The sequence below is a fragment of the Peromyscus eremicus genome, chromosome 6, assembly GCF_949786415.1.
Source record: "Peromyscus eremicus chromosome 6, PerEre_H2_v1, whole genome shotgun sequence".
NCBI lineage: Eukaryota > Metazoa > Chordata > Mammalia > Rodentia > Cricetidae > Peromyscus > Peromyscus eremicus.
This window is the reverse complement of record NC_081421.1, coordinates 123,220,277-123,241,887: the sequence shown is the minus strand read 5'-3', so window position 1 is coordinate 123,241,887 and position 21,611 is coordinate 123,220,277. Positions and strand designations below refer to the sequence as shown.

The 21,611-nt window shown below is 45.8% G+C and overlaps 1 protein-coding gene across 1 annotated transcript in view; it reads left to right on the top strand.

Moving 5' to 3' along the window:
• Positions 1-21,611, top strand: part of Ak5 (adenylate kinase 5) — a 193,615-nt gene that overhangs the window by 145,392 nt on the left and 26,612 nt on the right. Inside the window, exons 9-10 of the mRNA XM_059266474.1 lie at positions 10,946-10,988; positions 14,222-14,266. Coding sequence (XP_059122457.1) covers positions 10,946-10,988; positions 14,222-14,266 — 88 coding nt within the window. The remainder of the gene's footprint in view (positions 1-10,945; positions 10,989-14,221; positions 14,267-21,611) is intronic.

Genomic DNA, 21,611 nt, shown 5'->3' with positions numbered 1-21,611 from the left:
GTCTGTGTCTGACTGGGTGGCCAGCCACTGTCGAGTCCAGGCTGCCTGGGATGGTCTCAAGTACTGTGACTCAGACTTACCTCCACGAGTCCCATCATGCTCATGCAGGCAAACTCATGTCTGTTCCTTAGTGCTGGGGGAAGACCAAAGGAGGAAACAGAGCGCAGGAGGCTGTTGAAACACTACCCGGGAGCTAGTTCAACCTCTGCCCAGCTTCATGCTGTTGACTGGGGACCGAGTCACAGAATTAACAGTGGGTTAGGGGTGGGGACAATGTTCACCTCGTTTAGGGTGCAAGGCTCTTTGGGGAGGGATAAGATTGTGGCGGACCCTCCTGTGTCATGAAGTACTTGGTACTTCCAAAGCACAGATACCAGAACTTTTAAAAGCCAGTTGTGGTAGTACATGGCTCTAAGTCCACAACTCAGGGGGCAAGGCAGGAGGCTCATGGGTGTGAGGCCAGCTCAGGCTGTGTAATGAGTTCCCAGCCAGCCTCAGCTATACAGAAAGATCCCATCTAAAAATACAAGAGTTGGCTAGCTTAGTGCTAGAATACTTGCCTAGCAAGTTCAAGTCTCTGGTTTTGATCAACACACACACACACACACACACACACACACACACACACACTCACACACACACTCACACACACTCCACCTCCCAAACAGTTCATATTAGAGGATGCTTTGCCCCCGTGTGTGGCTCCTTTTCTTATTCATCAAAAATATTCCAAAAGTTTAAACATCCTCTTGGCCAATCTAGAAAATACCTCTTCTTGTTATTTCTCCTCAGTGCAGGCTGGTTGAAAGGAGCTGACCTGAAATTAACCTTCAGAATGAGCCTTATTAGGAGAGAGCCTCATGACTGTGGACCACCATGATCAGGCCTTGAAGCGGGGAGCACTGGAAGAGATGGCCACCGTGTACACTGTGACAGGGGCCCTGAAGGGAGAAACAGACCCTTCAGTCCAGAGAAAAAAGGAGGCTTCTGACTCATGGGTGTTCGGGGTGGGGAGGTGATGTGTGCTCCACACCTCCTGACTTAGTCTGGTTTAGGCTATATGCCAAAGGGAAGGTACTAAGTGGGACCGTAAACTTATCCTGCAGCTAGCTATATGGGGAGGGCAGCATGCTTGCTAGTCAACTCTGTCCTGGAGAGCTGCATGCTGTGGGATGGTCTTTCTTTATGCTGTGAGTATGTGTTGCTAACACTAGTTAATAAAGAAGCTGCTCTGGCCTATTGCAAGTCAGGTTAGAGCCATGCAGGAAGTCCAAGCAAAGACACAAAGAGAAGAAGGACGGAGTGAGGGCAAACGCCAGCCCGTCGCCCAAGGAGCAACATGCCAGCAGACCAGTAATGCCATGACCATATGGCAATACGTAGATTAATAGAAATGGTATAGATGTAACCAACCGTCTTATTAAATAAGAAACACAGAGCCGATTCAGAGAAGAAAGCTAAGAGGTCAGAACTAAAAGCCTTACCCTTCCTGCTTCAGCTATCCTGCTTCAGCCAAGAGAGCTCTCCGGAAAAGGGGCCTACTTCCTGTGTGTATGTCTTTAAATAGTCTAGCTGTTCTGCCTTCTCATTGGTTGTAAACCTAAACACGTGACTGCCTTGTCACTGCCTGTATGTACCGCCCTCCAGGTCCTTAAAGGCGTGCGCCACCACCGCCATGCACTTGCTATGGCTCTAATAGCTCTGACCCCCAGGCAACTTTATTTATTAACATACAATTAAAATCACATTTCAGTACAAGTAAAATACCACCACAAAATGGGTTGATTTAAGATGAAAGAGCTAGCTAGCAAGAAGCCTGAGCCATAGACCAAACAGTCTGTAATTAATATTAAGCCTCTGACTAGTTATTTGGGTACCAGCAGGCAGGAAAGATTTATCCGGCTACAGCTGCTAGTGGGGCTAGCCTGATTTCTGGGGAGGGAGGGAGGGAGGGAAGGGAAGGGAAGGGGAGGAGGGAGGGAGGAAGGGAAGGGAAGGGAAGGAGGGAGACAGAGAGGCGGGGCTCGAAGTTCTGTGATCTAACACTTTGGCCTATCCCTCCATCCCTTCGATCTCCAAATGCAACCTGGGTGTTGTCTTCCACACCTTCTTGTCTCTCTGTGTCACTCTCTACCCAACCTTACCCTTAGACTCTCGGGGAACCGAAAATAAACATTAAAGTAGAGGAATCATTCAAGTGGGGAAGTTGGTGCGTGATAGCAGCTAGGTGATAGCTGATTTTGGAGCGGTCTTTGGGAAGCTGTGTATGACGGTGATAATAGAGAGGTGATCAGCACTACAAAGCCTTAGGTTTACTCAAAGCAAAGGAGGTTGGGGAGGGTTGTCAGAGGCCTGGACCTTCCGTGTGTGCATGTGTGGAGGCCAGAGATCAACATCTAATATCTTCCTCCATAGCTCTCCACATTGGTTATTTGAGACAGGATCTCTAACTGAATCTGGAAGTTACCAGTTCAGCAAGACTAGCTGGCCAGTGAGCTCCAGGACTCTTCCTGTCCCTCCACACCTTCCTAACTAGCATTAAGATTACAGGCACTTGTGGCCTCTCCTGACTCTTTATGTGGGTGGTAAGTTTCGAACTCAGATCATCTTATGCCGCAAGCACTTAACCGCCTCAGCTGTCTCCTCAAAACCTAACCTTCACAAAGTGGAAGCCATGGCAGGATGGAGAGACTGCTCAGCAGCTGAGAGCACTCGGTGCTCTTGAAGAGGAGCCGAGTGCTGTTCCCAGCACCCATGTCAAGCACCTCACAACCGCCTGGAACTGCAGCTCCAGGGGAGCCGATGTCCTCTTCTGGCTTCTGCCCGCACCCACCCACTCATGGCATACACTCAAACAGACACACACACACACAGGAATGAAAACAACGGAAGCCTTTAAAAGAACCCACGATTTTGCCTCTCGCCTTAGCCCACCAGCTTCCCAGAGTCCTTCTTCACAGCAGGGCTGCATCAGTGTGTGAGGAAAGTGATACGGGTTCATTCAGCGTCTTCTTGAAGGCAGGTGGGGTGACAAAAACACACAGCTACGAAATCAGGAACCTGTAGACGACAGAGAAAATGTTTTCCTTATAATTAGTGATTAGAAACACCAGCATTTCAGTTTATAAATTTAAAAGAGAAAAGTGCTACTTGTGGAGAGGGAGGTCTGAAACCCTGAAAGCCACTCGTATGGAGAACCTACAATTTGGGGCAGTAGGGGAAGGGTTAGTCAGCCACACACTGCATTTCTTTCCATCTCTGTTTATCAGTTACACAAGTACTCTCCAATCGTGTGCACTTCAGTGAATGACAAAGGAGACTTGCTGCAGACTGCATTCTTGAGTGTAACTCATTACAGACCACTTCTATACATCTTGAGTGTAACTCATTACAGACCACTTCTATACATCTTGAGTGTTACTCATTACATACCACTTCTACACATTTTGGGGTTATTTTTCCTGCTGGAGATACAAGAGATTTCTAAAACTCCCTTCACATCCGAGTAGTAAAATTTGATGATCCATGGTTAGATCGTTTGATGAAGTGAAGAGGGCGGAGCATGCCCGGAACCACAGCACTCCAGAGGCAGAAGCAGGCAAGTCTCTGTGAGTTCAAAGACTGGTCTCCATAGTGAGTTCCAGGTCAGCTAGGACTATCCAGTGAGATCCTGTCTCAAAACACAAACCAAGCTGGAGAGATGGCTCAGCAATTACAAGAGCACTCGCTACCCTCACAGAGGACCTGGGTTCAGTTCCCGGCACCTACACAGTGGCTTCCAGTCACTAAAACTGCAGTTCTGGAAGATCTAATGCCTCTTTTGGCCTCCATGGGCACTGCAGACATGTAGTACACAGACATGTGTGCAGGCAAAACACCCACCCATACACATAAAAATAATCTTTTTTTTTAATCTCTTGATGGATGAGATCCACCCTCACTTCTGATGGCTCATGCTTCTGTGACCTCTCCATGCTTGCTAAACTGGGTCCTTCTTCCTTCACAGATCTACATGTCACCCCCTCCATGTGGGATTATGGGCAGCACACAGGCTTGATGCTCAGAACGCTGACCCCGCTCACCAGCCTCCACCATGCCACACCTCCTTTCTAAGACAGTACTTCCTTATCTAACAATCAGAAAACCCTACTCTTGCCTGCCTGAGGCTGAGCCAGGTGAGGTCACACGTGTAGAAAACCTCTTTGAAATCTAAGTAAAAGTTCCCATTGACATCTTTATTTTTTTTTAAGTTTATTTTGTGTAAATGTGTGTTGTAGCCAGATAAATTTTTCCCATTCACCGGTACACAAATAACCAATCAGAGGCTTAATATTAATTACAAACTGTTTGGTCTATGGCTCAGGCTTCTTGTTAGCTAGCTCTTTCATCTTAAATTAACCCATTTCTAGTTATATATTGCCGTGTGGCCGTGGTGTTACTGGTCTCCTGGCATCTTCCTCCTTGGGCAGCTGGATAGCATCTGCCCTGACTCTGCCTCCCTTTCCCTGTCTCTCTGCTTGGATTTCTATTCTGGCTATAATCTGTCTTGCTATAGGTCAAAGCAGCTTCTTTATTAACCAATGGTAGCAACACATATTTACAGTGTACAGAAAGACCATCCCACAGCAGTGTGTCACATATAAAAGTTATGTGTGTGCATTATATTTATACATGTGCATGTGCTGGTATGCACACCTGTGTGTGTGTGAGGCCAGAGGAGGATGCCAGGGGCCCTGCTCTATTGTTCTCTGGTTCATCCCTAGAAAACAGCCTCTCCTTGAATCTGGAGTCAGCCTGGTAGCCAGGAAGGACAGGAGTATGGACACTGAGCAGGCAGAGGCTTGAATTGGGAAGCTGAATTCAGTGCCCCCCTGAAATAGTGGGTAGTCAGGCACATTCCTCTCAGAGGCTCCCCTCCACTTCAGTCACTCCGTTCTTATCCACAGGGCCACAGTGATGATCTGGGGAGAAAAAAAAAAAAAGGCTGCAAATGCCTTCTTAGCATTGTAAAGATCTGTGACAATGTTAGCTTCCTGTTACGATGTGATCCGCTTGTGATGATAACGCTGTATGGAGTGGTCCTTAAGCCATGAGTAATGCTGTGCTGTCATTGGAGTGTTGACAGTGCAGAAGCCATCTGTGCCACTGGGTTGTTCAGTTCTGTCCTCCCTCAGTAGGGAACTATAGTGACAAGGCTTTGCTTTGTTGCATTGGTGACGATAGACACTGTAGTGGTGGATGGTCACTGTCAACTTAACGGAATTTAGAATCACCTAGGAGACACACCTCTGGTGTGTCCGTCTGGGAAGGTATTTCCAGAGAAGTTAGAGAGAAGACTCACTCTGAACATGCGTGGCACTATCGTGTGGCTAAAAACGAGGAGGAGGAGGACAAAGCTGGACGACCGTTCCCACACATCTCTCTGCCTCTTGGTCTGCCACATGGACAAGCCTCACAGTCCCACTCACAGGCAGAAGCCACTCAGGTTGACACACCTTCCCACGTGATGAACTACACTCTCAACCCAGAATGTCTCCTTTATCCCAAGTCTTTGTGTCAGGCATTTGGTCTTGATAGCAAGAGAAGTACCCAACACAGGCTCCATTATCCCAGAGGAAGAGCCTCACACCAATCAGCTGATGCCCCTGCACATAATCCCACCCCATGCAGCTGTGCAAAGGCAGCGGCCTGTCGGCACATCCACGTGGGGACAGGAAGTGGAGTATTGGTTGACTGGAGTATGGTGGCTAGAGACCTGACAACCTGTGGTGGAAGCTGGAATTTCTCTGAGCATTTACATGAGGAGCTGACGAGTTATGAACTTCAGTTGAGTTATGAACATTTTCCCCAGTTATCAATACACCACGTAGAGAGCCAAAAACGTGCAGCAAGCAGAGCTGTGTTAGTGACTTTACAACCTCGCTCTCAGGCCGTGACAGACACCCTTGACTGGCATTAACTGCATCACTGCAGGGAGCTTCTAGACTCCATGTTTGTGTGTTACAAATTATGTTTATATAAAATCCGTGCCTATATGCATGCTGTCTTGGTCACTTCAGAAAATAGGTAAGGCTATGGAAAGTCACCTTGCCTCATTGTACCCATAAAGTCTAACTTCTCAATGCAGACTCAAAGTGACAAAAGGCTGGCTGTAAGAATCAAAGCTGTGACACAAAGAAGTGTCCACAGCACTCAGGAGAATCTTGGTGGTCAGAGCAGTGGGACTTCTCTAGTCTCACCTCAGTGGAGATGCAACCTCAGTGTAACTTAGCATAAACAACACCTCAGATGGTCCAGAATGAGACCACACCTCCCCTCATTGTCCAGCAGATATCCCCAAATTAGCACCTTTCCTGTAGATGCTAGGGGCCTCTGGAGGTGCAGTCTTGCCTCTTTCCATGTTATGTTCCCATGGTATGTTCTACAGGAAAAGTGCTTCTTTTAACCCCTCATTAGTGGTGTGTGTGTGTGTGTGTGTGTGTGTGTGTGTGTGTGTGTGTGTGTGTAAAAGGCCAGATTTCTTTCCTTTTCCTTCCCTCCTCCTTCCTCTTCCCTCCTTTCTTCCCTTCCTCCCTTTCTTCATTTCTTCTTGCTTAGTACTAGAGACTGAACCCAGGCCCATGAGAATGTGAGAAAAGAGCTCTACCATAGAACTATATCCCCAACCAAATAAACACTATTTTTGCAATGTCTGGATTCTAAACTCAGGACTATCTACATGCCAAGAGAGTATTGTACTACTGAGCTACAATCCCAGCCCTTACTGTTGGTTGGTTAGTTGGTTGGTTGGCTGGTTGGTTGGCTGGTTGATTGGTTCGTTGATTGGTTCATTTGTTCATTCATTCATTGGTTCATTGGTTCGTTGGCTGGCTGGCTGGCTGGTTGGCTGGCTGGCTGCCTGACCGGCTGGCTGGTCAATTGATTGGCTAGCTGGCTGGCTGGCTGGCTGGCTGGTTGGTTGGTTGGTTGGTTAGTTGGTTGGTTTGCCTGGTTGGCTGGCTTGTTGGTTGGTTGGTTGGTTAGTTGGTTGGTTTGCCTGGTTGGCTGGCTGGCTGGTTGGTTGGTTGATTGGTTAGTTGGTTGGTTTGCCTGGTTGGCTGGCTGGTTGGTTGGTTGATTGTCTGGCTGGCTGGTTGGTTGGTTGGTTAGTTGGTTGGTTTGCCTGGTTGGCTGGCTGGTTGGTTGGTTGGTTGATTGGCTGGCTGACTGGCTAGCTGACTGGCTGGCTGACTGGCTGACTGGCTGGCTGGCTGGCTGGCTGGCTGGCTGGTTGGCTGGCTGGTTGGTTGGTTGATTGGCTGGCTGGCTGGCTGGCTGGTTGGTTGGTTGGCTGGTTTGTTGGTTGGCTGGCTGGCTGGTTGGTTGGTTGGTTGGTTGGTTGGTTGATTGGCTGGCTGGCTGGCTGATTGGTTGGTTGGTTGGTTGGTTGGTTGGTTGGCTGGCTGGCTGGCTGGTTGGTTGGTTTGCCTGGTTGGCTGGCTGGCTGGCTGGCTGATTGGTTAGTTGGTTGGTTGGTTGGTTGGTTGGTTGACTGGTTTGTTGGTTGGCTGGCTGGCTGGCTGGTTGATTGGTTGGTTGGTTGGTTGTTGGCTGTTGGTTAGTTGGCTGGCTGATTGGCTGGTTGGTTGACTGGTTTGTTGGTTGGCTGGCTGGCTGGCTGGCTGTTTGGCTGACTGGCTGGCTGGCTGAATGGCTGGTTGGCTGGTTGGCTGGTTGCTTGGTTCATGGCTGGTTTTGCTGTGAATTGAATGTGTAGCTTCACAAATTCTAGGCAAAAGGTTGATTTTGTTTTTTGGGACTGAGAGTAAAAACCAGAGCCCTGGGTGCTCTAGGAAAGCACTCTGCCACTGAGCCTATCATTTTATTTATAGATTTACCCTAGAAGTGTGAGATATACTGAGAATCACTGAAGAACTGTACCCTCAATCAAACATTTCCTTCATCTGAGTTTTCATGCCTGTGCATGACATTCCTAAGAACAAATGACAGTTCCTTCTATGCCCTAGAAACCTATTCACAACTGTGAGCTAATAGAAATAAAGTGGGGTTCAGTGATAGCCTCAGGGCAAACAGAATAGGTAGATGTGAATAAGAGCTAGGGATAAAAAACAGGTCAACCTCCAAAAGCCAGATAGAGATAAGGAAGGCCCTGCTGCAATATAGTCCATTGTTTTAGGAATTCAGATTAACTTTGATCAAACTCCCAAGACATGCTACCGTAAACAGGAAAGATGAGACACATCTCAGCCTGTCAGTGTATCATCCTATAATCTAAAAATACTGAAGAGTGAGGGGGTGGACTCAGTTTCCTCTTGACATCACCTAGATGTATCCAACAACTGTCTTACCAGTGGAGAGCAGATTCTGATTAGCAGCCATTCTCTACCCATTGCATTTTGGACAAGCATTTTTATTGTTCCAGAAGAGTACAGACACATGGCTTCCCTAGAAGCTGCACCTGAGGCAGAAATTCTCATGCAAAGGTGTGAATGGTTTTGCTCTCAGGACAGTGCAGAGGTAACAGCTCAGCAGAATGGTGGTCCTGTTCCATCCAAGCTTTTTGATCCTGGAGGGAGCTCCAGAGCTCCATCTGTATCATAGAGTCATCCCAGTTCACAGGCACAGACTACTGGATCCTGAGTGCCAAGGCCAGAAACTCCAGAAGGCAATAGAAGACCACCAACACCCACCATGGTTGCTCTGCTGATGGGACTAAATCTTTGGAGCTGCTCAAGACGGTGAAAGGCACGGGTCTCATTCCACCACTGACTTCACCAAGGGCATGGTGGCATAGCCAGAGACCCCTCAGTGTCTTCATCTTCAGAATGGGAAGGGGGAGAGAATGGCAGGAATGGGTGAAATCATGGTCATTGCCCTACTGTGAAAGTGGCAGATTCAATAAGAGAACTATTGGGAGTGAATGTGCCTTAGGAGTTCTGAGGTTGTTTCCCTTCACAGAGAGGATAAATTAATGTGAATGTGTCCCTGAATGACCACTCTGCTAAGCATCCTCTCTTACTGCAGTATCTCCAGAGACAGGGCAATCTAAGAAGACAAGCAGTAAAGATGCCCAAAGGCTCAAGTCTAACAAGGTGTCAAGGCCCTGTATGGAGACAAAGTGTTTTCCATGCAGGCTGCCCCAGGGGTCCGTGTGACCAGCCGACCTCATTGAACTGACTCTGGCATTCGAGAGAATTAAATGCAAAAGACTGGGGAAGTGCCATGGACACTGTCCTTGCAGAACACTGTAACCTCTACAGAGACCAGCTTGGCAAAGATCTATCACAATTATAAATACATTTAATCCTTCAACCACAAATTTGCAATCCTAGAACTTACCCTGCAGGAATATTTGTGTGGAGTGGTATTTATATGAATTTATTCTCTGAGCCACCTTCCCTAAAACAGTCTAAGAATGAGAACAGCTTTGCTCATCAATAAAGAACTGGTTAAAAAATTAATTATGTCCCAATTACAAAATGGAATACTGTGCAACCAAGAATACTATGCTGGGAACATCCTGTATTGACAGAAATTTACCCAGAATGCACTGCAGAAATAGAAGAACAGCATACACACACACACACACACACACACCCCACACACCACACCCCACACACATTTAAATTCAAGTGCATCCTTAGATATCTGGAAATGGCTTTTTTGTGTACCTGGAAAGAAACATCTATATGTGGTTTTCTAGCATCATTTCTGTTGCTGTGACAAAATGCTGTGACTAAAAGCAACTTTGAAGAGGAAAAGGTTTCTTCAACTTACAATTCCAGGCTTAAGTCCACCATTGAGAAGTCAAACATTCAGTCATATCACATCCATGGTCAAGAGCAGAGAGAAACAAAAGCTACATGGTTGCTTGCTTGCTTTTTAGCTGGCCTTCTTATGTAGTTCAGGGCTCAACCTAGGAAATGGTGCCACCCACAGTGGACTAAATCTTACTGATCAATTAAGAATCAAAACAGTTTCTTACAGATACATCCATGGGTCAACTCCATCTAAATAATTTCTATTAAGACTCTTCCCAAGCCGGGCGGTGGTGGCGCACGCCTTTAATCCCAGCACTCAGGAGGCAGAGTCAGGCGGATCTCTGTGAGTTCGAGGCCAGCCTGGGCTAACAAGTGAGTTCCAGGAAAGGCGCAAAGCTACACAGAGAAACCCTGTCTCGGAAAAAAAAAAAAAGACTCTTCCCAGAGCTGATTCTAGGCTGTGTCAAGTTGACAGTTAAAACTACCCTGCCTGTGTGGTAACCTAGGAAGAAGGAAAATAAGACAGGCCACGATGTAGGTGGTGATGAGAGTTCTCAACAAATGACTCTGTATAAACATGTCCCCCAAATACAGTGGGCTTCTCTACAAGGAAAAGTCACCTAGTCAAAGGTCAGATGAAAGCTTTAAAGACAAACATCAGAAAAAAAGAATGATCACGTCGTCTTTCCACACTTTATGCTCAGGAGCTAACAAACTGTGACTATGGCCAGGGGCAGTGAGACTCACATCCAAAGCGCTTACTACCTGGCCCTTCACTGAAAAATTTGCCAACATCAACTTTAAACGAGGGGATGTTCACAAAACAGCTGTGACCAAGCCTATTCATTAGCTTCCAACATTGAAGAATTTTGTCTTCTTGAAGCTAGCTCTTCTGTCTACCATAATTTATGCACCAAAAGAATGAGACTGGACTCTGCACCATTGCCTCCAGACCACGGACTCTGAAGACAGATGGGCCAGGCTTGCTTCAGCTTTGCCCCTTACCACTGCGTGCCTTGCAACAATGTAACTCCTGAAACTCTGTTACTCATCTGGACAAATGTCTGGAAGTTCTTCCCTTAATGGGGTTAACCTGTTTCAAATGTCAAGCATTTAATGTTAGCAAGGAGCTTAAACATATCTGTTAATGTTACCCTCTAACTCTATAATTATTTTTAAAACAGGGTGACGATCAACTAAATGTGTTTGGAGAGGACACCATGGGAGGTGAGTTTCCTTTGTTAATCAGAACACATCGCTTCAAATTTGCTTTCTTTGTTTAACACCAATTAAGAAGATTAAAAACAATAGTGTGCTTTCCCCTGGCCAGTGAACATGAGTTATCCTGATGAGGAGCCAAAGGGAATCATTACTAAGAGAAGCATCTCCTAACCGCCCAGACAACATGACTCCCAAGAAGCTCAGTGAGAAGTGGATGTCAAGATGTTTGAGACACTCACTGTCCCATCCCCACCGGAAGTCACAGGGGTTACAGTGTAGCAAGGTCACATGGTAAAGAGTAATGTTCTTCAGCTCAGTTGGAACATAGAAGATTCAAAGTGGTAGTAACAGACAATGGGGTTTATCTGAGGTGCAATTATGGCTAATTGAGTTGGAAACAGAATTTTTTTTCCCAAATAGCAACTACTGTACTACGGTGTCCCATTGGGAGCCAACCCAACACACGTCCCAAAGCAATACTACTTTGTCATTTTTATCATGTTAAAAGTTTCTCAAAGGACTAGGGAGTGCTTGTCTAACATGCTCATAGCCCTGTGTTCAATCTCTAGGCTTTCATAACCTAAATATGATGGCGCACACCTAAAATCCCAATATTTAACAGGTGGAGCCAGAAGGATTATGAGTTCAAGATTATCCTCAGCTACATAGTAAGTTGGAGGCTAGCCTGGGATACATAAGACCATATCTCAAAAACAGTCACTTAAAAACTAAAATATCCACTCAATGCTAGCTATATGTGGAGCTGAAAATAGGTCAAATTTAATAGTGTTTATAAAAGATGAGCTTCATAATTGCCTAGGTTTATACATTCTGTCCTGTCTACTTGGGAAAAAAAAAGTCACCATGGTTTGTGGAAACAGGTGTATAATATTGGCTGTAACTCATACAAGTGATTTGGCTTTTTAAATAAACCCAGCTCTAATTCCCCATTGACCCATGAAGGGCTAGATAAACTGTCATTTGATGAGAATAGAAACAGCAGTTGTGTGAAAATAACAGTCACCAAATGATTGTGATGATCATCAGGGAAGGCCCAGAATCATGAGCTGAAATAGAGCCATCACTAGGCCTGCCCATAGCCAGCTCTGTCTCAGCTGCATGCGGGATGGATGGCTGCTCTAGGAGGTTTCCCTATCCCTGGTTATAACATCAGCACACTCACTGTAGAAGCATTTTAAATAGAAAACTAGAACCATCTAAAACCTTATGACCAATGACATTCGTGCCTAACGGTCTAGCCTGCCTCACTTCGGATGTCATCTTCATCCTATTTTTACCCCGATGAGAATCTATGTGTATATATAAATATCATCACACTGTTTAACATATTGTTATATAAGCATGTTCCCAAGTCACTAAAAATTATTTATACAACTTAGTAATTACTACATTATATGAATATATGATTATCAACTAAAAAATAATTTTTAACTGAAATAGGGTATAACCATATAAGCTCTCCTGAAAATAACCAAAATAACCACAATAATAAATGTGGCCACCTTCCTAAATTGCAAATATGTTCAAAGATGCCCAGGTAAGCTGGGATGCTGCAGAACCTGTGAGGAATGCTCTGTATCTGACTTAATAGAAAATTCCAGACACCAGCTGGACCATGGCACAGGCCTGTAATCCCAGATGTTCAGGGGCTGAGTCAGAATATACAAAGTTCAGTGCCAGCCTGGACTACAGGGTGAATTCAAGGCTAACCTGCACTACTTAGTAAGACCCCCACCCCAAATTCAAAAGTAAAATCCAAAGGACTGGGATAGGCTGGATAAATGATTCCACAGTTAAGAGTACTATCTGCTCTAGCGGAGAACCTGGGTTCCGCTCCCAGTATCCATATGGAGGCTCACAGCCGTCAACTCTACTTCCAGGAGACCTGACACCCTTTTCTGACTTCTGTGGGCACCATGCACACATGTGGTGCACAAACATATGAGCAGGATAAGGATATAAAGTGAAAATAATAATAATAAACTGTAAGGGCTGGGGATATAGCTCAGCAGTTGACCCCTTGCTTAGCATGTGTGAGACCTCAAGTTCCATACGCCAATAAAAACACACAATCACAATCTCTTTCCCTGTCCCCCCAACACCCCACATCCCTCCGCTGTGCAGGTCAAGCCTGTTGCTTGTGGGACCAGAAATGTAGCACGTGTCTCCTCGCCCCTGAGGTTCCCATTCCAACACTTGCCAATCCAGAATCACTTAGGATTTCACTAACTCCAGATGTTTTCATACTTTTCCCTATCTTGAATCATTTCTCCTTAAAGCAGTGGTTGCCCAAATTCAGACCTTGTTTTCACTGTCATGATTATTGCTATGTACTACTGATTCTATTTATTACTTGTTCGGTCCTGTTCTACGATCTGACTCATGAATAATAAATTAATATCGATATTTTAAAGGAAAATTTACATCACAACTTAAAATAGAAAGTGGCATTGTCTGTTCTGTCTATAAATTATTCTTGTCTTCCAGACATCTTGCTGCTAATTTCCCCTTTATTAGACAGGATGGTTGCAGATGTGGAGTACTGGGTCAGGGTGGGGTGGATCTGAAAGGAGGAGGGAGGATTGGGAATGACTTCAGTCAAATACAGTGTGTGCATATATGAAACCCTTAAAAAAGAGAAGTGCAGGGTTGGGGGTGTAGCTCAGTGGTAGAGCGCTTGCCTAGCAAGCGCAAGGCCCTGGGTTCGATCCTCAGCTCTAAAAAAAAAAAGAAAAAAGAAAAGTACTACATTTTAAAGTGAAAGAACAAACAGGGATATTTAAGGAAACTTAAATACAAAGTTTAAGATTGGCTTTATATGTAGGCATAGTGCACACCTGTGATCCCAACACTCAGGGAGCTGAGGCAAAAGAGTGGAGAGTTTGAAGTCCAGCTGAGTTTGAGGCCAGCTTGGGACACACAGAGAGACCCTGTCTCAAAAACGAACAAGCAATCTCCAAACCAAAAACAGACAAAAATGTTGGCTTTCCTTGCGAGTCACACTATTTGATGGTATCAGTTTTACACTTAGAATTAAAAGTCTGTATTAAATAAAAATACTGGGTCTGGGGGAGAGCCTACACAGTCACTACCATCTGTTCATCACAATTTTATTTATTTATTTATTCCTTGTGGACTCAACTCTGCAGAACACGAGTAGAGTCAGGGCTTCAGTGCACTATTTCTTGCCAATAATTTAAATTATTCTTATTTTAAAGGCTTAATGGAGGATTTGAGAAAATGTAAAATTATTTTCCTGATGGGTGAGTAACAGCTCTCAACTTTTCTAATATAGTTGCTAATAATATCGTAATAGCAGAAAAATTATATTCATCTCTCATTCTGTCCTGCTTTGAAATCATGTTCCTCTTTTCATCAAAATAATACCCCTGAGGTTTCCAGATGGTTGCGTGCATAAATAGGCGATTTAATTTTTTTTGCCTTGTTGCTTTTCCGCATAGAAAAGGCAGGGCTGCAGGAGTCTCTGCCCCAGCTCAGCTCTACAGCAGAGGAACGCATTGCAAGGTCAAGGGGATGCTGTGTGTCAATGTCCGACACTCCCCTTTGCTGTTGACTGTCAGCCCTCTGCTTAAGCTAAATGCGTGGCGACCACACATGAAAACATACCTCCCTCACCACACGCTGTATCCTGCACAGCTCACAGTCAAAACAGTCTAGTCTGGGGCTGGGTGTGCAGCCCAAGGCTAAAGTACTTGCCTAGAATGTGTGGAGCCTTGGATTTGATCCCCAATAGCACACACACACACACACACACACACACACACACACACACACATCAAACAAACCATTTCTTCCGTGTCCTAGTAGACTGATACTTTCTAACAAGATGTGGGGAAAATGCCATAAGATTTATTCCTTCTGTGCACCTGCTGTGCCCCAGGTTGTCTCAGATGATCCTCAAACAATGCCATAGTTGGGTGGTCCGGCCCTATTCCATCTCTCCTGCACAGACAAGAAAGCAACACTCAGTTAAGGGACTTGGCAAGATCATGGAGTAGAGATCAGCTTCACTTGTGGACAGGAATAAACTGGTTTTGCAACAGTTTAAATGTGGGGAGGAGCTGGAGGTGTGGCTTAGTGACAAGAGATCTTCCTAGTTATGTTCAAGGTCTTGGGTTCAATCCCCAACCCTCTCCAAAACTTGTCAGGTCGGCAGAATTACTCCCAAAAGTTACACTTTCCTGTTTATTATTCAAGTATGTATTATGTATGTATGTATGTATGTATATGTATGTATGTATGTATATATGTATGTATATGTATGCACACACACACACACACACACACATATATATATATATTAGCAAGTACCCACACCTAGTCCATTTTCTATTAAAGTATCTATCTATATTTATAAATAGTGACAGATCTCCTACCTTTTCAAGAATGAGAAAACAATGGTGTCTTCCCCAGAGAAATGCAATCAGATCGACTTCTAGACGTGCGTGCTGACTTTAGGATACCACCTTGGGCACCTCTGGGGAAATCTCCTTCATTGTCAGGTGGGGAGGATGGAGCCCAGAGAAGTTGAGAGGCTGGTCAAAGTCACTCAGCTACCTGGTAGCAGTCTGGAGACGAGGATCTGTGACTACATCTCCTTGTGCTGGGTTCTCACCCTCATCACACAGTAACTGTCTGAGGAGACTGTGGCTGGGATGGAGCCAGACACCCCATGCTAAGGAAGAGAGTGATCAGATCCCCGAGAAGTGTTACTAAGGAGTTAAAAAGCAGAAAGGAGCAGTCTGGGTGAAGCCTTGAGAGATCACGTGGGTAACGACCACAGGACAGCTTCCCTGAGGAGGCCATGTTGAGCAGAGAAGGAGGAGCTGGAAGGGCCTCATGGGAGGAGGCAGAAGGGAAACTCCAGCTGAGAACAGCATGTGTCTGTGAGACTCCTGAGATTTACAGGCTCGTTAGGGCTCCTTTGCTTGCCTCTAGTGGTCCTTAGCCATCAGTTCTCCCATACTTGTTTTGTACTTTTCTCAGGAAGTAAAAGTGTATTTCTTAACCTTTACTGGATATCTTAAATTCAAAGAAAAATAGGTCCTGGTTATGGCTTACTGAAATTTTAACAGTCTGTTTCCTAGGCATGAAGGCTTCCTTATACCATACTATATTCTAGTCTCTGTTCAGATTTTGTATTAGAAACTATATTAGGGAAAGGAGAGATCCTTCAAAGTTGATAATCTAGAAACTCAGAGTAGGAATCCTTCATTATCATGTGGTTTTAATAATATGATTCTCCAAAAGTTTGTAACAATAATACAGCATGGCTTCTAGTTATCATTACCACCTCTGGCAATATTATTTCCAATTTTCCCACTGCTGTGACTCAATGATTATAACTTAGAAATGCATTGTCAAATGTCGCTCTGTGGTCTGGGCGTAGCTGAAGTCCTCGGCTCACCTGTCGCAAAGCCCTGGGCCCTTCGGAGAGTCAGAGAACACAGTGTGGAATCACAGACAGCAAGACTGAACACGAGACCCTCCAGGTCCTCAGACCTCTCAGGCCCTCTTTCTCTGAACAGAAGAATTTTCTCAGATCTGACCAAATTCTCCTGTTTGTCTACTAATTGGTCAGCCACTGTCCTGCTTAGGAAAATTAAAACAATTTACAGTTTAGACAGAAGGGACAAAGCCACTCTGATACAGGGAATTGACTTCTCTTTTCTAAGACAGCTATTAAAATTGAGGCCTAGGTTCTAAATACCCCTGTGACAAACAGCAAAATGGCTGTATTATCACAGGTCAGTTTGAGGTCATAAAGTCCCTGAGAATACAAAGGGACAGCCAGAGCTGTTTGGGTAAAAGGTGCAAATGTGGTTCTGTCTACAGAAGGTTAGTGGGTGGGAGATCTGGCTCAGTTGGTAGAATGCTTGCCTAGCACACTCAAGGCCCTGGTTCAATCCCCAACACCGAAGGTAGATGTAGAGGACCAAAAAGTCAAGGTCATCTTCGACTCCAAAAGACTTTGTGGATAGCCTAGGCTACATGAAACCATCTCAAGAAAAAAAATTCCTGGATTGCGCAGTTTGCCATTAGTGTCTTAGCTCCAGCCAGAGCAGCAGCAGAACTGCAGAACCGGCAGGTTCTGGGCGGACATACTCACTGCTGTGCCTGAAACAGTTCATGTTCCAAACACTCTTGCCTGCATTCAGGTACCATCGGCTCCTGCAGAACGGTGCAGGCCCGGCAGACTATTCCCATTACTGTATGCTGCCTGCCCCAGCGTGTCCTTCCCGCTACATCCCCAGGTCAGGCTTTGATCCAGCTCTGTCGTCCCTTGTCAGTCTGTTCTACTGGAGATGGCTGGTCTCCCATCACTCAAGGTCGGGCTTGACTTCTTGCTCCTGGAGGAAGTCTTTCCTAATCCCCGGCTTTGCTCCTTGGCGCTCCTTGTTCCTGGCGTATGGACCGCTCATTTGGATGGACTATAACTAGTGAAAAAATAGATTTGTTGGAATAATGAATTCCTTAGGAAGTAGTGTAGTCTGTTTCCATAACAACCGACACAGCAATCAGGGTTCCTGGACTGGAACTGGCAGGCAGGTTGCCGGTGCTGTGGTTGTGGCTTGAGGTTGGTTATGTTCAGGTTAATTATGAGCCTCGACGATGCCCCTCACGATGCACAACCCTCTCACTGAGAGCAGTGACCTTCCCCTAAGGCTTAGGCCCCGACCCCCTTAGGGCCTAAGCTCCTGTGGAGCAAGTGGGAATGCTCTCCACCACCCCAGTGGGAGGAATGTTCAGGCACAGTGTTCCCTCCTCACCAGAGGGGCAGGTGCAAGGATAAGCTTAACTGACTCCTGACCCCTGCAGGAATATCACTGTTCTGTTCCTGTTTGTAGAGAAGTACCTTTTCCAAAGACACAGATGCTATCCCTGCAGGGTAAGCAAGCAGACCACATGGCTTTGTGGAGACTCCACAGGCTTTGGATACAGGAAGCTTTGCTCCATACAAGATGGGCTTAGCCACTCCTGAACATTGGAAGCCTTTAGAGAATGTGCTTCAAAGAACTTCCCTGTGTCCCACCAAGGGGTGCCTACCGTTTTTCATAACCTCTTCCACCACCCACCTTTCCTTTCTCCTCCTCCTCCTCTTGAATGTTATCTTGCTATTGCCCAATCGATTTTCCCTTCTCCACTTTTCAATGTTGTCTGTGCCCAAAACATCACGTGGTCTGAGTTCACATGGACTCACGAAGCCTTGACAGAAGTGCTTGGCTATCAGTGTTTGGAAAACACATCTGGCTAATCGAGTGAGAGGCAATGCTAATGGCATAATGATGGAGCCACCACTCAATGCTGGAGCTTCCCGAGCGTCAGGACACAGATGGCCTTGTTTACATTGGCATTGGTGCTGTGGGGAACTGTTTTTAAGGATTGTGATGGCAATCTTGATTGCCAACTTAATTGGGTTAATAAACACCTCTAGCTAGTCTGGGAGGGGTCTCCAAAGAGGATTGTTAGATCTTGAGATCTCTGACCTAATCAGTGGAATTACCGAGGCTTTGGTAGAATAAGATGACATCATTGGGAGAGAGTGAAGGTGGAGGAGGCAGGACCTTGCTGGAGGAAGGAGGTCATGGGAGCCTCCTCTGGGGGACAGCTCGTGTTCTGCCACTTCCCGTACCCTTTTTCTCTGCTTCTTGGTTGCCATGATGAGAACTGTGCAGCTCTACCATGCTCTCATAACCATGATGGAGCAATCCCTCAGAAACCGTGAGCCACAGCCAATCTTCTGGCCTTTACACTGCTTTTCATAGGTCTTTTGTCATAGCAGCAAGCCTAACTAACACAAGCCATCAGCTTTGGGAGTTATTCTGATAAGATTATGTGTTATTATATCCCTTGTTAACCACTACACACGGCCCTGTTTATTTTCCTAGAGAATTGAGAATTTTTCCCGAAATTCAGTATTAAATGATTGTTACGACTTCGTTACAACCCTGTTGTCTTTGCATTGTTTCCTGTTATGAAAGGACTATGAATTATCTTTCAGAAGTATCTACTTGGGGATCAGCGTGAATATGTTGGTTTCACCAACCCATCCATGTGTTGATTTAAATCTAATATAAAACAATATGGTGCTTTTTATTGAACCTCGCTGTGAGAGAAAGTAGCGTCAGTTTAGCACTTGACACAGGCCAGGCACTAGAGAAAGCACTTCGATGCTAGTGGAGTGCTTGTGCCCAGACAAAGACAAAATACCATTACCAATGTTCATTCCCAGGAAGACAGACAGACAAACGACGTATCAGAAAACAGTGCACCTTGGGGGAGGAGCTGGAATCCACACACGCTACCAGCTTTTTCCCTGGAAGTGACAGGCTTTATTCACTCTAACAAAATGATTGGCGGATAGTGGAGCCGGACAAGTCCTAGGTGGTTCCTCAGAAAGTAAACAGATCTGCAGCCATACTGCTGTGAGTGCATCTAATCCCACCTGACGTTGGAAGCCAAGCAGGTCTGGGCCTGGATGGTACTTGGGAAGGAGGGATCAGGAATGGCATTCAGCTAAAAAAGGCAGCTAGTTCAGCAATGTAGTCACACACATACTCCTCCTCCAGGAAGTAGTTATTGCTCTGTGGCCCAGGGTTTTATGCGAACTCCCACTTCACAGCACCAACCAGTAAAAGGGCAGGGCCAGGTGATGCCTGCCCTAGGTGCCAGCACTCAGGAGGAAGAGGCAGGAGGAACTCTGTAAGTTTGTGGCCAGCCTGGTCTACATCAAATTTCAGGCCAGCCAGGGCTACATAGTGAGAATCTGTCTCAAAAGAATTAATATAGTGCATACTTGTGGGTAATTATTTTTAATTAATTTTTTTCTGCTTCACCAAAGTATTTTTTTTTCTTTGGTTTTTTGAGACAGGGTTTCTCTGTGTAGCTTTGCACCTTTTCCTGGAATTCATTTGGTAGCCCAGGATGGCCTCGAACTCACAGAGATCCACCTGGCTCTGCCTCCCGAGTGCTGGGATTAAAGGCGTGTGCCACCACTGCCCGGCCAAAGTACTCTTGAGTGATATTGATTCAGGAACACTGTGGTGCGAAACCATGACCCAGTGAGATGGCTCACTGGTAAAGGTTGAGCTTTACCACCAAGCTTGAGGACTTGAGTTTGATCCCTGGAGTCTACATGGTAGAAGAGAGAATTCACTCTCACAAGTTGCCCTCTGACCTTCACATACATGTTGTGGCATGCATGAATACACACTAAATAAATGAATGTAAGAAAAATTAAAGAATCATACAATGGCTGGTTCAGCTAGATTCTGATACTTTGATTCTGTTGTTATAATCACGGCCTCTGCCATCCATGGAAAGCAAACAACTTCTTAGAATTATAATACAAATGGGGACTCCCCAGTGTCTGTGGGCCATACTCGGGAAACCAGCAGCTGCAGTGAGGTGAGAGTGGATAGGGTACACAGGGACCAAAAGAAACCTCAGTCTTTGTGTTTAGGCATCTTGGAGGGGACAGGTCCCTCGGTGTTTGCTGGCACTGGTCTTCTCGGAAGCACAGTTGTGGGGGTGTCAGAGGACAGCGCCACATCTCCAGAGAGGCTCTGCTTCTCTGGCTCCTGGAGGTCTAGACTACTCTGAAAGTCTCTCTGGACCCAGGGACACAGGGTACATGTAAGAGACAGAAGAAGAATGTCAGAGGACCAGCATTGCATCAGTACAATGGGAAGAGCCAGGGAGACAAGGAGGACAAAGAAACCCTTCAAGGTGGAGGAAAGCCCTGATTTGAAGACAGAAGGAAAGAGACTGAACTGAGATCATCAGAATGTCCACGCTGAGCTATGGAATCCCAGGCTAGACTCTGGCTTCTACTGTGATTTGAAGCAGACAGCTCATGAGCAAAGCAATGGGCAATTTTGCATCCACTTGGCTGGGTTATGTGCTACCGAGACAGTGGGTAAAGCGTGAATTCTGGGTGTCTTGAGGGTTTTTTCAAGTGAGACTTCCATTTGAACCCATGGACCAAATAAGGAAGACCAGAACTCATCAGTGTGAGTGAGCACCATTCAGTTTATGGGGCCAATGGGCGGTAGGAGAGGAACACAGAAGAAGAACGGGGATTCTGTCACTTTGGGAGTTGGAATCCATTTATCCTGCCCCTGGACATCACAGCTCCGGGTTCTTCAGCCTTCAGACTCTAGAACTTACACCTTCTACCTAGACTATCAAACTGCAGAAACCTGAGAGGACTCCTGCTTCTTAGACATTTGGGCTCAGCTTGCCGCCACCGGCTTCCCTTGTTCTGACTTGAGATAGCCACGGTGGGACCTCTTGGCCTCCAACATCAAGCAATCCGATCCCCACAATTAATTCCCTCTTTTTGCTCTTGCTTAGATTTGTGAGACAAGGTTTCATAGCCCAGGCTAGCCTCAGACGTGACCCAATCCTCCTGCCACAGCTTCCTGAATATTGGGATTGTAGATTCGTGCCATCATGCCTGGCACTAGGCTGTGAATCCCCTGCCAGTGAAGCTGGGTTTCCATAGAGAAGTAAGTTTCCACACTAGCGGAAGTGGCGTGAGTACTTTCTTCCTTTACTCAAACGAAGCTAATAACAAACTCTGCA